General features: G+C 37.9%; 1 protein-coding gene across 5 annotated transcripts in view; it reads left to right on the top strand.

Annotated features, from left to right (window-relative positions):
* ZNF684 (zinc finger protein 684) overlaps positions 1 to 15282 on the top strand; it is a 39237-nt gene that overhangs the window by 17417 nt on the left and 6538 nt on the right. Inside the window, exons 1-3 of one of the 5 annotated variants that reach the window (XM_070260342.1) lie at positions 10876 to 11062; positions 12190 to 12277; positions 12683 to 12721. In XM_070260342.1, coding sequence (XP_070116443.1) covers positions 12707 to 12721 — 15 coding nt within the window. In that variant the 5' untranslated portion in view covers positions 10876 to 11062; positions 12190 to 12277; positions 12683 to 12706. Of the gene's footprint in view, positions 1 to 10875; positions 11063 to 11369; positions 12278 to 12682; positions 12722 to 15282 lie in introns of those variants that run through there. The other 4 variants (XM_070260343.1, XM_014737540.3, XM_001497981.7 and 1 more) reach the window with 4 other exon arrangements.

Genomic DNA, 15282 nt, shown 5'->3' with positions numbered 1-15282 from the left:
CTCCTTCTGGACTGCCTATTATATATATATTAAATTTCCTTGACCTACCTTCTAACCTGTTATTTTTTATATTTCACTTTTTAAATTTTTTGTCTCTACATTCTAAGAATTTTTTGACCTGGTAATCTAGTGAACTAATTGATATTCCTGCATTTTCCAGTCTTGTCTTCTGCTACTCAAGTAGCCATTGAAGTTTTTTGTTTGGTGATTTTATTTTTCATGCCCCCAACCTTTGCTGTTCTCTGATTTTCCTCTTTTTCTACACAGGGAGTAAATGTTAGAAGTGTTGCAAGATACTTTAGCCTGAGTATTGAGCTCATCAGAAAGTCCACGCAGAAACCTTTTAAATGTGAAAAATGTGGTGGGGATTCAAACAGAGCCTGGCTTTTTGATATAATCAGAGAGCTTACACAGTGGGGAAGCCATTTAAATGTGATACATGTGGTGAAGGCTTCAGTTGTAACATAATTCTTCATGTCCTCCTGAAAGGAGGGGAAAAAACATTTAAATGTGAGAAATGCAGAAAAGCTTTGGTGCTAGCTCAAATCTTCATATTCCTCAGAGAATCTATACAGGGAGAAACCCTAAAGGTGTGGCGAGTGTGACAAGAGCATCAGCTGGAGCACAGATCTTCAAGTTCTTCAGAGAGATTATCCAGGAGAAAGGCTCTATAAAGGTGTGAAGAGAGGCAAAGGTTTCAGTGAAAGCTCAAACTTTACTTCCATCAGAGCGCATGCGGGAGAGGAACCCAGTAAGTGTGTTGTGTTGTAAGAGCTTCGGCCAGAGTGCAAATCTCTCCTCATGTACATCAGAGCGTCCACACGGAAGAAAAGCCATATAGATGTGAAGAATACGGGGAGGGCTTCTGTGAGAGCTCAAAGTCTTCATACTCGTCAGAGAGTCCGCACTGGAGAAAAACTTTGTACATGTACTAATTGTGGTAAGGCCTTCAGTTAGAGCTCAAGTCATTCATCAGAAAGCCCATTGCAGAGGATTAGTTTAAGGAGCTTCAATCAAAGTGTAGATGACCAAAATCATCTTTTCACATATAAGAAACTTTATGAAAGTGAAGAGTGTACCACCATTTTCAGTCAGAGGACAGGTCTTCACATTTGTTGCACAGGCCATACAGGAGAGAAAGTCTATAAAAATGAACGTCAGAGTTTCATTCAGTGGATAATTATTTGCTTTGTTAACCAATATGGTAAGGGCCTTTTCAATGGTGTAAATTACAAAGAGAATCGGGCCAGCCCCATGACCAAGTGGTTAAGTTTGCAAGCTCAGCTTTGGCGGCCCAGGGTTTCGGCGGTTTGGATCCTGGGCCCGGACATGGTACTGTTCATCAGGCCATGCTGAGGCAGCGTCCCACATGCCACAACTAGAAGGACACACAACTAAAAATATACAACTATGTACCGGCGGGCTTTGGGGAGAAAAAGGAAAAGTAAAATCTTTAAAATAAAATCAAAAGAGAATCGATAAAGCCAGAGAAACTCTTTTTTGATACATTTATATATCGCAAACTACAGTAGTTTTAGCGAACATCTTTATTGTGCCACATAATTATCATTTCTTTTTTGTGTTGAGAATAGTTAAGATCTAGTCTCTCAGCAACTTTGAAGTTTATAATACAGTATCACTGACTATAATCACTATGTTGTGCATTAGATCTCCAGAACTTATTTATCTATTCGTTGCAAGTTTGTACCCTTAAACAACTGCCCAATTCCCACACACCCCCAGCCCCTGCTAACCACCATTCTACTCTGTGTTCTTATACATTGAAATACAGAGAAATGCTTAAATGTGAAATTTGGGGAGAACATTTTAGTGAAGTTCACAGTTTCTAACCCCATAAAAGAGATTATATCTAGGAAAGTAATCTCATCAATACCTTGAATAGAGTGAAATATATAAAATTAGTATTCATGTAAAAGGGATCAGGGATGTGTACATGCAGGTTACTTAGTAGCTATACCTATATTTCATTTTCAGATTTATGTTTATATAGAAACTAATACAGTCATGCATTACTTAATCATGGGGATACATTCTGAGAAATGCATTGTTAGATGATTTCATTGATATGCAAACTTCGTAGAGTACTTACACAACCTATATGGTATAGCCTACTAGACATCTAGGCTATATAGTACTAATCTTAGAGGACTGTTATTGACAGAAATGTCATTATTGTGGTGTATGACTATAGAAGTTTTTTTTATCTTTAATCTCACAGTTTATTAGGTGCATTATACAGATAAAAATATAAATTCTCTCCTAACATACTCTCTGGACTCCTACTTAGAGACATAATTGTTTCATCTGTAACTGTCTCAATTTTCTAAATCTTGAAAATGTTACATTCAGTGATCAAGATCAGTGTCTTATCTTCTGGACCACTTCTTAACTTCCCTTTTGTTTAATTTCAAACATGTTAGCCTTTGAAACTGGAAGTCATAATTCCCAGAAGTCTAGATTAGTTATTAATGACATGGGTCCTCTGTTTTAGTAGACCTTGATAATAATTGACTTAAGACATTTTTTAAATACCCAAATTGAACTGCTAGAAATGAAAAATACACTGGGTGGGATCAACAACAGATTTGACATTGCAGAAGAAAAAATAAGTGAACTTGAAGACATAGCCATAGAAGGCATTCAAAATGAAGCACAGAGAGAAAAAATACTGAAAAGGAGAAAGCAGCACATCAGTTAGCTATGGGAAAATTTAAATAATGGTCTAATACAGGTATAGTTGTAGTTCACAAAGAAAAGGAAGGGAGGGAAGACAGAAAGAATATTTGAAGAAATAATGATTTAAAAACTTTCTAAATTTGATGAAAATTATAAACCCACAGAAGCTCAATGTCCTCCATGCCCAAGAAACATGGGGGAAGTTACACCAAGGCACATCATAATCAAATTGCTTAAAGCCAGTGATAAAGAGAAAATCTTAAAAGCAGCCAGAGGGAAAAAATACATTAAATATAGAGGAGGAAAAAAGGTGACAGGAGATTGCTTGTTGGAAATGATAGAAAACAGAGAAAGCAGTGGAGCAATATCTTTAAAGTCCTGAAATTAAAACTGTCAACCTAGAATTCTTTATGCTGTGAAAATATTTTTCAAAAGTGAAATAAAGACCTATTGACATAGAAAAGCTGAAAAAATTAATCACAAGCAGATCTATGTAGAAGGAATGTTATAGGAAGTGCTTCATGCAGAAGGAAAATGATACCAGATGGAAATCTGGGTATATACCAAGGAAAGAAGACCACAGAAAATGGGAACTACATGAGTAAATACAAACACTTTAAAAATTATTTAAATCTCTTTAAAAGATAACTTGCCTATTAAAGTAATGGTAATAGAGTGTTTTGTGGGATTTATAACATATGTAGAAGTATGACAATAATAGCACAAAAATCAGGAAGGGAGAAATGAAAGTTTACTGTTGTAAAGTTCTTTTATAAAATTATTTTTTAATTGAGATATAATTGACATATGACATTATATGTTGTAGGGTTCTTATACTCTGGTAAGTGATGTGGTATGGTATACCTTGAAAGATAGCCTGATAAGTTCAAGCTGTATACTATAAACACTAAAGCAACCACTAAAGAGATGAAATACAGATATATGCTAATAAGCCAACAAAGAAGATTAAAATGCAATCATAAAAAATGTTCAGTCCAAAGGAAAGCAGGAAAAAAGGAATACAGAATAAGTGGGAGAAATGGAAAACACTTAGCAAGTTGGTAGATTTAAACCAGTCACATCGATCATCACATTAAATGTAAATGTTCTGAAGATCTCACTTAAAAGGCAGTGATTGTCAGATTGTATGAAGAAGAAAGACCCAAATATATGCTCCTAAAAGAAACTCATTTTAAATATAAAGATAATAGGTTAAAACTCAAAGAATGGAAAAAAATATATACCGTGCTAGCGCTACTCAGAAACTTTGTCAATAGAGGGTGCTGGAGGTACATTGGAGGAGGAAGATGTGATGGGTAGTTTTATGTGTCAACTTGGCTAGGCTAAGGGATGCCCAGATAGCTGGAAAAACATTATTTCTGGGTATGTCTGTGAGAGTTCTTCCAGAAGAGATTACCATTTGAATCAGGGTTCTGATGGGGTAAAGAAGATCTGCCCTCACCAATGTGGGCGGACATTATCCAATCCATTGAGGGACTGCATAGAAAAAAAGGTAGTGAAGGAAGGGGAATTTCTTGCTCTCTTTCATGCTGAGACATCCTTCTTCTGCCCTCAGACACTGGAGCTCCTGGTACTCCAGGACTTACACTAGCACACCCACTCTACTCCAGTTCTCAGGGCTTTGGCCTCAGACTGGGCATTACAAGATCGGCTCCCTTGGTTCTTGGGCATTCAGACTTGGACTGAATTCTACACACTGGCTTTCCTGGTTCTCCAGCTTGCAGACAGCAGACTGGGGGACTTCTTAGCCTCCATAACCGCTTGAGCCAATTCCTATAATAAATAGATAGATAGATAGATAGATAGATAGATAGATAGATAGATAGGTGACAGAGATGTTAGAGATAGAGATAGAGATGATAGAGATAGAGATAAATATGATCTCCCCTATCGGTTTTGTTTCTCTGGAAAATACTGACAAATACAGAAGTTTTCTCTCCTAGTTCCAGTGTTCTCATCTGGTTGGCCTCTGGCAGGGTGCATATCTTTTTTGGTAGTGCCCCAGCAGCAAGTGGTACCTAGCTAGCTTCCCCACTTCCAACCTGCTCCAGCAGTTTCCAGAAGTATCTGGTAGTACCTCCTGATGAACAACTTCTTGCACACACCCCATCTCCAGCATTTTCAAGAGGCAAGCAGCACCTCTCCGTGAATGGCTTCATCCTGTGAGTTCAGCACTCCCAAGGGCAGCTAATGAGTTGCACGTGTGCCCCAATGCACTTCCTAGCCTTTTACCAGTGACAGCTTTCCAGTGAGTCAACAACTACCCTTTCATCAAGTGGCTTCTGGGAGGCTTTCCTATGAGTCCAGTCCATGCTTCAGCTGGCTTTCCAGCAAGTCACCTCCATCCCTGCAGGCAGTTTCCGAGCAAATTTCATCGGCATTCTAGCAAGTGGTTCTTTACTCAACAGCCTTGGATTGTCAATTGTGCATCAGCTGTGGCCTGTGACAATTCAGGTAACTGTCATTCAGTGGGGATCAAACATAGCCTCACCTGAATCCCACCTTGGGAAGGATTAACCCTTCCAAGTTTATCCCTTTTTGGGGTACCCTCACAAGCTCTAGGGTATTCTTTAGAGAACTTTTTATTAGCCAATTCCCAGTTACACCAATCCCCTGTTAATAATTCTTTATGTTTAATTTTCCCTGTTCAAAATACTTTGCTGTTTCTATCTCTGGATTAAACTCTAACTAATACACCAGGGATAAGGAGGGGCGCTTAATGGTAAAGGGGTCAATTTATTAGGAGGACATAACAATCCTAACTGTTTAGGCTTCTAATAATGGAACATCAAAGTGCATAAGGCAAAAACTGGAATACAAGGAGAAATGGACTAGAAAAGCCCATGATTATAGTGTGAGATTTCAATACTCCTCTCTTTATAAATGATAGAGGGCAAAATTAGTAAAAATATAGAAGAGTTGAACAACACTACCAATGATTTGATGTAATACTTATACAACACTCTACTCAACAAAAGCAGAGTACACATTTTTTTCAAGTGCACACAGAATATTTACCAAGATAAACTATGTTCTGGGCCATAAAACAAGTCTGAATAAATATATGTGGGTGTAAGTCATACAGAGTAGGCACTCTGATGACAATGGAATTAAATTAGAATTTGATAACAGAAAGATATCTGAACAATCAAAAAACCTGGAAACTAAACACACTTAAGGAACCTATGAGTCAATAAAGAAATCACAAGGAAAATGAGAAATTATTCAGATTTGGCTGAAAATGAAAACACAATATATGAAAATGTGTGGGATGCAGCAGTACTTAGACGGAAACTGATACCACTAAATGCTTATGTTGGAGAAGACGAAAGATCTCAATTACCCACCTCAGTGTCCACCTTAGACTAAGAAAAGGAGAGAAAATGAAACCCAAAGGAAGCATAAAAAATGAAGTAAACATCAGAGCTGAAATCTACGAAATAGAAAACATAAACAATACAGGAAAATTGATGAAACCAAAAGCTGGTTCTTTGAGATCAATAAAATTGATAAAATTCTAGCCAGACTGATCAGAACAAAACAAGAGGGAAGTCATATGACCAATATCAGGAATGAGAGATGTGACATCACTACAGATATTAAAAGAATAATAAAGGAATATTATGAACAACTTTATGCCAATACATTTGACAGCTTAGCTGAAATAGGCAAATTCCTCAAAAGATACAAACTACTAAAGCTCTCAGGAAGAAATTTGTAACCTGAACATCTCTATATCTAATAAAGAAATTGACTTTGTGGTTAAACACTTTCCCATGAAGAAAAATCCAGGCCCCAATGACGCACTGATGAATTCTACCAAATATTTAAGGAAGAAATAGGGGCCAGCCCAGTGTTGCAGTGGTTAAGTTCTCACGTTCTGCTTCGGCAGCCCAGGGTTTGACAGTTTGGATCCCAGGTGCGGACCTATGTACCACTTGTCAAGCCACACTGTAGCAGGCATCCCCCATATAAAGTAGAGGAAGATGGGCATGGATGTTAGCTCAGGGCCAGTCTTCCTTGGCAAAAAGAGGAGGATTGGCAGCAGATGTTAGCTCAGAGCTAATCTCCCCCCCCCCCCCCAAAAAAGGAAGAAATAATACTAAAGTCTATACAAACTTCCAGAAAACGGAAGAGGAAGGAAACTTCCCTACTCATTCTATTATGCCAGCATTACTTTGATACCAAAACCAAATATTATGAGAATATTACAAGAAAAGAAAACTACAGACCAGTGTACCCCATGAACACAGATGCAAAGATTTTAAATAAAATTTAGCAAATAGAATCTGACAATATATTAAAAGGACAATACACCACAGGCAAGTGAGGTTTATTCCAGGTATGCAAGATTGGCTTGACATTAAAAAAAATCAATCAGTGTAATTCACCATATTAATATACCAAAAATGAAAAGCCATATGATAATCTCAATAAATGAAAAAAAAAAAAGAATTTCACAAAAGACACCATTCATTCTTCAGTAAACTCTTGGAAAACTAGAACTGAAAGGGAATTCCTTCAACCTCATGAAAGGCAACTATAAAAAACCTACAGCTGACATCATACTTAGTGGTGAAAGACAATGTTTTTCCCCTAAGTTCAGGAAAAAGGCAATTACATCCCCTGTCACTATTTCTATTCATCATTGTAGTGGTGGATAGAGCCAGTGCAATAAGTCAAAGAAAATTGATAAAAGGTATCCAGATTGAAAAGGAAGAAATAAAACTTTTTATTTGCAGAGAGTATGATTGTCTACGTAGAAAATCCTGTGGAAATCTTTAAAAAGCTACTAGATCAACATTAAAAAACAAATTGTATTTCTACATAGTCACAAACAATCAGAAATGTAAATTTAAAAATACAATTTATAATATCATAAAAAATATGAAATACTTAGGGATAAATCTGACCAAGAAATATGCAAGGGTTGTACACTGAAAACTAGAAAACACTGATGAGAGAAATTAAAGCAACCCTAAATAAATGAGTAGATATACCATGCACATGAATTGGAAAGCAATATTTTTAAGATATCAGTTCTCTCCAAATTGATCTACAGATTCAAGACCCTGAGCTAGACAAGTTCCATGATGCATTTATGGAGATGAAACTATAGACAATTTCACATTTATTCAGTATTCACAAATATTTACTTAGCATCTATAATGTGCCAGGCTCTGGAGATATAGTCATGAATAAAACTAAGATTCTACTCACACCAATTCCAGTGTGTCAGTCTTTTCCCCACCACCAAGCAATTCTCCAACAACAGCTGAGTGTCCTACAATTCAACTCAATTCTGACATTATCTACCTGGTAATAGTGTCAGATCCCACTGGTTAAGGGCTCAATCCTACAACACTTCCCCTCCCACTCCCCTTCAGACACGAATTGCAAGTCCAGGTTGTCTCCTGTGCTTCTGACCTACTGGCTATAGATTGGAGGTTCCAACGACCCCCTCGAGTTTGATTAATTTGCTAGATCAGCTCACAGAACTCAGAAACATTTTACTTACTAGATTACTAGCTTATTATAAAAGGATATAACTCAAGAACAGCCAGATGGAACAGAAGCATAGGGCAAGGTATGGAGAAATGGCTTGGAGGTTCCATGCCCTCTCTAGGTGAACCACTCTCCCTGCATCTCCACTTGTTCACCAACTCAGAAGCGCTCTGAATGCCATCCTTTTGGGTTTTATGGAGGCTTCATTACGTAGGTCCAAGTGATTAAATCATTGGCCATTGATTCAGCCTCTATCCCCTCCTCCTTCCAGAGGTCAGGAGTGGGGGTGGGGACTGAAAGTTCCAACCCTCTAATCACATGGTTGGTTCTCCTGGCACTCAGCCCCCATTCTTAGGTGCAGTCCAAAAGTCACCTCATTCACATAACAAAAAACAGTATTATCACTCTCATCACTTAAAAAATTCCAAGAGTTTTAGGACCTCTGAACTAGAAATGAGGATGAAGACAAAATATATTTCTTATCATTCACAATATCACAAAAACAAAAACTAACAAAAAAAAAATATATATATATATACCCTCATAAAATATACATACTATGAGACAAAGAAAGGAAAAGGAACAAGAGAACTCAAGGATGGCTCCTAAATTTTCACTTGAGTAACTAGGTGGATGATGGTACATTTGTTGAACTAGGAGAAATGCTAGATTGGGAGGGCAGGAATTAAGAGTTTGGTGTGGACATGTGACATTAGAGGTGGCTTTTAGATATCCAAGGGAAGACTTCAGGTAGGCATAAGGAATTGGGGCTTGAAGTTTGGGGAGAGGTGAAGGCTGGAGATAGAGATTTGTAAGCCATAGTCATGTAAATCATATTTAAAGCTATGGGACCAAAGGAGATCATTTAGAGAAAAGCTTCAAAAGAAAAGACCCAAGGCCAAACCTATGAGTATTCCAACTTTTGGAGGTGGAACAGAGGAAGAGTATTCAGTAAAGGAAATAGAGAAGTAGTCTTCATGAGGTGGGAGAAACTACCTTTTGTGAGATGTTCTAGAAACCAAGATAAGGAAGTATCTCAATTTTGTTGAATGCTTTTGAGGTCAAATATGATGAAAACAGAGCGAGTCTGTTTAATTATTCAACTGGAATTCCATTGATACCTTGACAGGAGTAGTTTCAGGACAGTAGTCAGGGTCAAGAAGCCAATTAAAGTTGACTGAGGAGAGAAATGGAGGTGAGAAAATGTAGGCAGCAACAAGAGGCAACTCTTCAAAAATATTTTTCTATGAAGGAAAGTTAGGAAATGGAGCAATTGCTCAAGTGGGCTATAGGTCAAGAAAGGATTTTTTAAAGATGAGATATAAAAACATGACTTTATGACATAGATTGGAAATGCCAGTAAAGTCAATGACCACTAGTATCAAGTGGACTCCTAATTGTCAGGCAATAGGACTACATTTCCTTAATCCATTCACTCTCCCATATTCCTAAATAACTAACATTAGAATGTCAAATGCCATTGATTATAAAATACATTATTATTTTTTGTACTACTAAGAAAGACAAAAATGCTGCCAATTAAACTATGGCATGCCATCATTTCTAAGATAGCAATCACACACATGTTGAAATATGAAAAGTGTGCATTAGCATCAATGTAATACAGTATTTATTTTTTCTCTCCTCAAACCTCCAATACCTTCTCTTTATCTTCACTTTCAGCTTCCCATTTCACCAAGAAAACAAAAGCACTCAGAAGAGGCCATCCTCATTGTCCCACCAAATCTGTCCACCTATCTGCATCTGTACCTATAAACTCTGCCTCCTCTTTTATTTCAATGGATGAATTGTTCATCTCTAATGTAGAACTGAGCCTTCCGATTGTGTACTGAATTCCATTCCTTCTCTCCTCAAGAACTTTTCTTCCTGCAACTGTCCTGTCTCTCCTGTATTGTCAATTTCCCCCCTTTCTGTATGATTTTAATTAGGGTGCAAACACACTGTAATTTCTTCCATCTTAAAAAAAATTCTGGACCCCAAATCCAAATGCAACAGCAGCATTATTTTTCTGCTCATCTTAAAAAAGCAAAACTTCTTAAAAGTACTGTCTATATATGTTTTTTCCACTCCCTCTCCTCCCATTCTTCCATCCCACTCTTACCAGACTTTATCAGACTTCCACTACTACGCCAAAATGGCATGTTGCAACAACCTCGACATTGCTAAATCCAATGGTCAATTCTTAGTTCTCATCCTTCTTGACCCATCAGCAGCATTTAACGCAGTGGATCACTTCCTTCTTGAAATATTGTCTTCCCTTGATTTTGCACATCCAAACGTTCCTACTTCTCCATTTACCTCACGGATTAAGCCTTCTCAGTCTTTGTTGGGTCCTCTTCATCTCCCTGGCCTAAGCTAGTGCATTGCTAGAAGAAACTAAACTGAGTAAGGGAAAATTATTCTCTTAGCAAACAGCTGATTTAGATTTTCTGTTGTCTATCTTTTTAAACGAAAATGATATTAACACCTCCCTTTCGAAAACGACCGTGGCTCTCAAAGCAGCCCCGGAAACACCAACCCAGGAATCTCCCCCAAAAGAGGGAGAAGCATCTGACGCCTTCCGTAAACGAGCTCCACCGGCCTTATGGGAAATGTAGTCTCCGGTTGATGGCCTGCGCAGCAGGGGAGCCTGGGAACTCTGGGTGGGTAATTACTTCCGCACACGCGCAGTGGGGCGGTAGCTGGTGTTCTGTAATCTTCAAACCAGCGCTCAGTGCAGTGAGAACGGGGGTTACTCGCGGAGTCTCTCTGGGACGTCTCTGTAGCCTGGTCTCAGGCTTAGAGCCCGAGCTGGGAGCCTGGCGGTGAAAGTTCTCAGGTAGGATTCTGCCGGACTCGGGGGACGTAAGGGAAGGGCGGAGAGAAAGACAGGGACCAGTTTTTTGGCATACTCAACCGAGGATAAAACTTCACAACCCCCACGTGCGATGACTTCGTGTTTTCATGTGTGGGTCTGTCCGGTTCTGGAGTGATTCAGAGAAAGCAAGAGCACAGCTCCGCCTGCCATTCGTGGGTTCTCAGATCCCAGGTGGGGCTGGGGCGGGCTCAGTTTGCGTCCCTGCCCTTGTAGGCACAGGTGAATCTGTAGGAGTCTGTGCTTCAAACTGTACCTTTCCTGGTTACAGGAGCACCGTTGGCCCCACCAGACAACAGGAAATAATAAACCATTTCAAGCGATCTGGAAGGAAAGCATTTCTAGAGAAACTGCTAGGCACTCTTCTTAGGGCATTCTCACATCTGAATCATCTGAAGTAAATGTCTTCGTTTTGCGTATGAATTAACTGAAGCTGAGAGGTGAAGTTACTTGTCTAGACTCACACAGCTTAGTAAGTAAAAGAGCTGAGATTGAAACCTAGATGAGTTTTCTCTTAATTTCCTTCTGTTTTGCAAGAGCACTCTGCAAAAAACGGAATTGGATTTATTCTCCTTTTGAAATATTTGAGCAATGAATGCTGTGTAAATTTCGCTTTGTTACTTTTTTTTAAAGAGTCTCTTGTTCTACCGATCTTTCCGTGGAGACCGTGTAAATAAAGCTGTGAGTCCCTCTTGTTCATTTTAGCCTTTCTAGGGCCCCAGCACTGCTGGTTAGAATGTCAAAAAGCCCAGACTGGCCTCAAGGAGATGGTGAGTTCCCAGAGAGAGAGAGAAACAGATTTGGAGTCAAAACTGAAGGCTTCGAGTTAAAAAAACAAAAAAAAATGTTCCTGGGTTCCTGGGTCCAGCCTTCTCAAGAAAGCTCAACCTAGTTTGAGATCTCTTACCCCAGCTTCAGAGGAGAGACCAGAGAAAGACAGGCAGGAATGACTTCTATATATTTATTTTGAGGAAGATTAGCCCTGAGCTAACATCTGCTGCCAATCCTCCTCTTTTTGCTGAGGAAAATTAGCCCTGAGCTAACATCCATGCCCGTCTTCCTCTGCTTTGTATGTGGGACGCCTGCTACAGCATGGCTTGCCAAGCAGTACCATGTCCGCACCCGGGATCCGAACCAGCGAACCCCAGGCCACCAAAGCAGAATGTGCACACTTAACCGGTGAGCCACCGGGCTGGCCCCATGGAATGACTTCTAGAGATAGTGAGCTTCAGAGATCAGGCTTTTAGTTAGTCTTTTAACTGATTCATTATTATTTTCTTAAGGTAGATTTCTGGGAGGAAAAAAGAGGACTGGTTCAAAGGTTACCAACTTGCTGTAAGATCAGTAGGACAGAAATGTACAATATCCTTATCTAAACTCTATATATTCAAAAGAGGATCACAAGTAGAGATCAGTGCTTATAACATATGGACTGTTCTGACTTGTTAGAAATGTCATTCTCCCACTAGGTGGCATTTTCTGAGGCTGCAATGTGGGTGATTCTGTTCTGATGGAGCAGAGTTCTACATTGCAGTCCTGGATTTTAATGTGTTTCTATTTTTTTCCCTATTTGTACTTTCATAGATCTCTGTGCAAGAGCTTCAGAAAATGATCAACTTCCAGGTAAGATATCCGTTTATTCAGTCATTCAAATCTCTGGAAAATCCACATAAAAAGGAAAGGTACACTCAGGGAAAATGTAGATTGACTAGATCAGATCCAAAAGGGAATTTAGAAAGTTGATAAGTTGATAGCCAGGTCATAAGGTGTGTACGTAGTTGGAATAAATTTGAGCTGTGTATGTGTACTCAGTCTTTCTGGTGATCATAGAAAATGGATAGCCAACAAGTTAAAGTATTGGCATTGTCTGTGAGGCGAAAGGAAAACAATTCCCCAAATAGGTAAAGTTTTTCCTGGCATAATTCTCTGAAGAAAATATCTTATAATGGGTTTTCATAGAGATAATGTTAGAAATAACATTCACAGCAACGACCCTGTGATAAATGTAACATCAGATTTCCTATGACTTTGAGTGTTCCCTAGAGCAAGCAGAGAACACGGTGCCAAGCAGCACTGTATGAACTCAATTTGTAAGTCCACCTACATAGCCTGTTTAATGTTCATCCATAAGTAAACCTGGTACCTTTTCCAGAGTATCCAGCTAGTCTTGAGCATTTTCTCTTCCATGTGAATTTTAAAATCAGTTTGTCAAGGTCCATAAAAGAGTGTATTAGATATTTTATTGTGATTGCATTACACTTTTAGATTAATTTGGAGAGAATTCGTAACTTTTCAGTAATGAATCCTCCATTTATTCAATTTTCCTTATAACCTTCATTGCATTTTTATAGGTTTATTATTGTAACTCTTGTAAATTTCTTATAATGTTTGTTCTTACATATGATTTAAGTTGATGAGAATGGGATGGATCTTTTTTCATTATATTTTTTAATTGACTATTCTGGTGTATAGGAAAGTATGAATTTATCTATTTGACTTTATGTCAACTTACAGAACTCTTATTAAGTCAAAGAATTTTTCAGTTGATTGTAGATTTTCTAGGTAGACAATCGTATACTCTTCAAATGGAATTTTGTTTCTTACTGCCCAATATGTAAGTCTCCATTTTTTTTTCTTGTCTTATTGCAATGGACTATAATTTTGAATGTAATTGCTGGCTAGAATCTTTTTTCTTCCAATTTTAATGGGAATGCTTCCAGTGTTTCACTGTTTCCTCTTGTATTCTGGTATATAGTTGTTTTTTGGTTTCGTTTTTAATCAAGTTAAGGATATTTAGCTTGTGAAGATTGTTTTCATAAATTGGGAACTTTTTTCCTCATATCCTTTTTTTTATAGCTGTCAATAAAATCATTTATCTTCTTTAATATAGCAGTTTAGAGAACTTCTAATACATTTTCCAATATTGAACTCTGTATTCGTGGGATAAACCCTACCTAGTCTCTTAACTTTTTAAACGGCCAGATAGTAAATATTTTAGGCTTAAAGACTATATAGCCTCTGTGGCAACTACTCAACTCTGCCCTTGTAGCTGAAGTAAAGGAATGGGTGTAACTATGTTCCAGGAGCATTGTAGTTACAAAAACAGGAGGACAGCCCATAGGTTGTAGTTTGCTGACCCCTGCTCTATGTGGTCTTAACTATCTCTTTGTGATAGACATGTAGCCACAAGCTTTTTAAATTTCAGTTTAAGTTAATTAAACATGATTTTAATTATTTTTGTATCACTGTTATAGTATCTAGTAGGTCCTCATTAAATATTTCATGAGTGAATGAATGAAGAACATATAAGCAGTATTTTAAAATAATGAGTTTTTACTCAATATACATATATTGAGAATATGTAATAATTCATATATTACAAATTGACACATTTAAAGTGTATACAATTGAGTGGTTTTTAGTATATTCACTAAATTGTGAAACCATCACCGCTATCTAATTTCAAAACATTTCCATTACCCTCAAAAGAAACCCCACACCTGTAAGTGGTCACTCCCAATTCCTCCCCTCCTCAGCCCTAATTTACTTTCTGTTTCTATGGATTTGCCTGTTCTGAACATTTCATACAAATGAAACCATACAATATGTAATCTTTTGACTGACGCAGCACAGTTTTTCAAGAGTCATCTATGTTGTAGATTCCTTTTTATTCCCAAATGATATGGCATCACATGGATATACTTCATTTTGTTATTCTACTCATCTGTTGATAGATAACCATACTGTTTCCACTTTTTGACTATTATGAATAATTCTGCTATGAACATTTGTGTACAGGTTTTTTTTGTGAACATATGTTTTCACTTCTCTTGGGTCTGTACATATTGCTGGATCATATGGTAACTCTACGTTTAACATTTTAAGGAACTGCCAAACTGTTTTCCATAGTTGCTGCACCATTTTACAATCCCACCAGCAATGTATGAGAATTCCATTTTCTCCACATCCTTGCCAAAAACATGTCATTGTCTGTCTTTGATTTTAGTCATCCTAGTGGATGTGAAGAGATGATCTCATTGTGGTTTTGATTTGCATTTTACTAATGACTAATGATGTTGAGTATCTTTTTGTGTGCTTGTGGACCATGGATGTCTTTGGAGAAATGTCTGTTCAAATCCTTTGCCCATATTTAAGTTGAGTTGTCTTTTTATTGTTGTTTTGTA

The sequence above is a fragment of the Equus caballus genome, chromosome 2, assembly GCF_041296265.1.
Source record: "Equus caballus isolate H_3958 breed thoroughbred chromosome 2, TB-T2T, whole genome shotgun sequence".
In the NCBI taxonomy this organism is placed as follows: Eukaryota; Metazoa; Chordata; class Mammalia; order Perissodactyla; family Equidae; genus Equus; species Equus caballus.
Note: the sequence above shows the minus strand (reverse complement) of the source record. Positions and strands in the feature narration are given on the sequence as shown.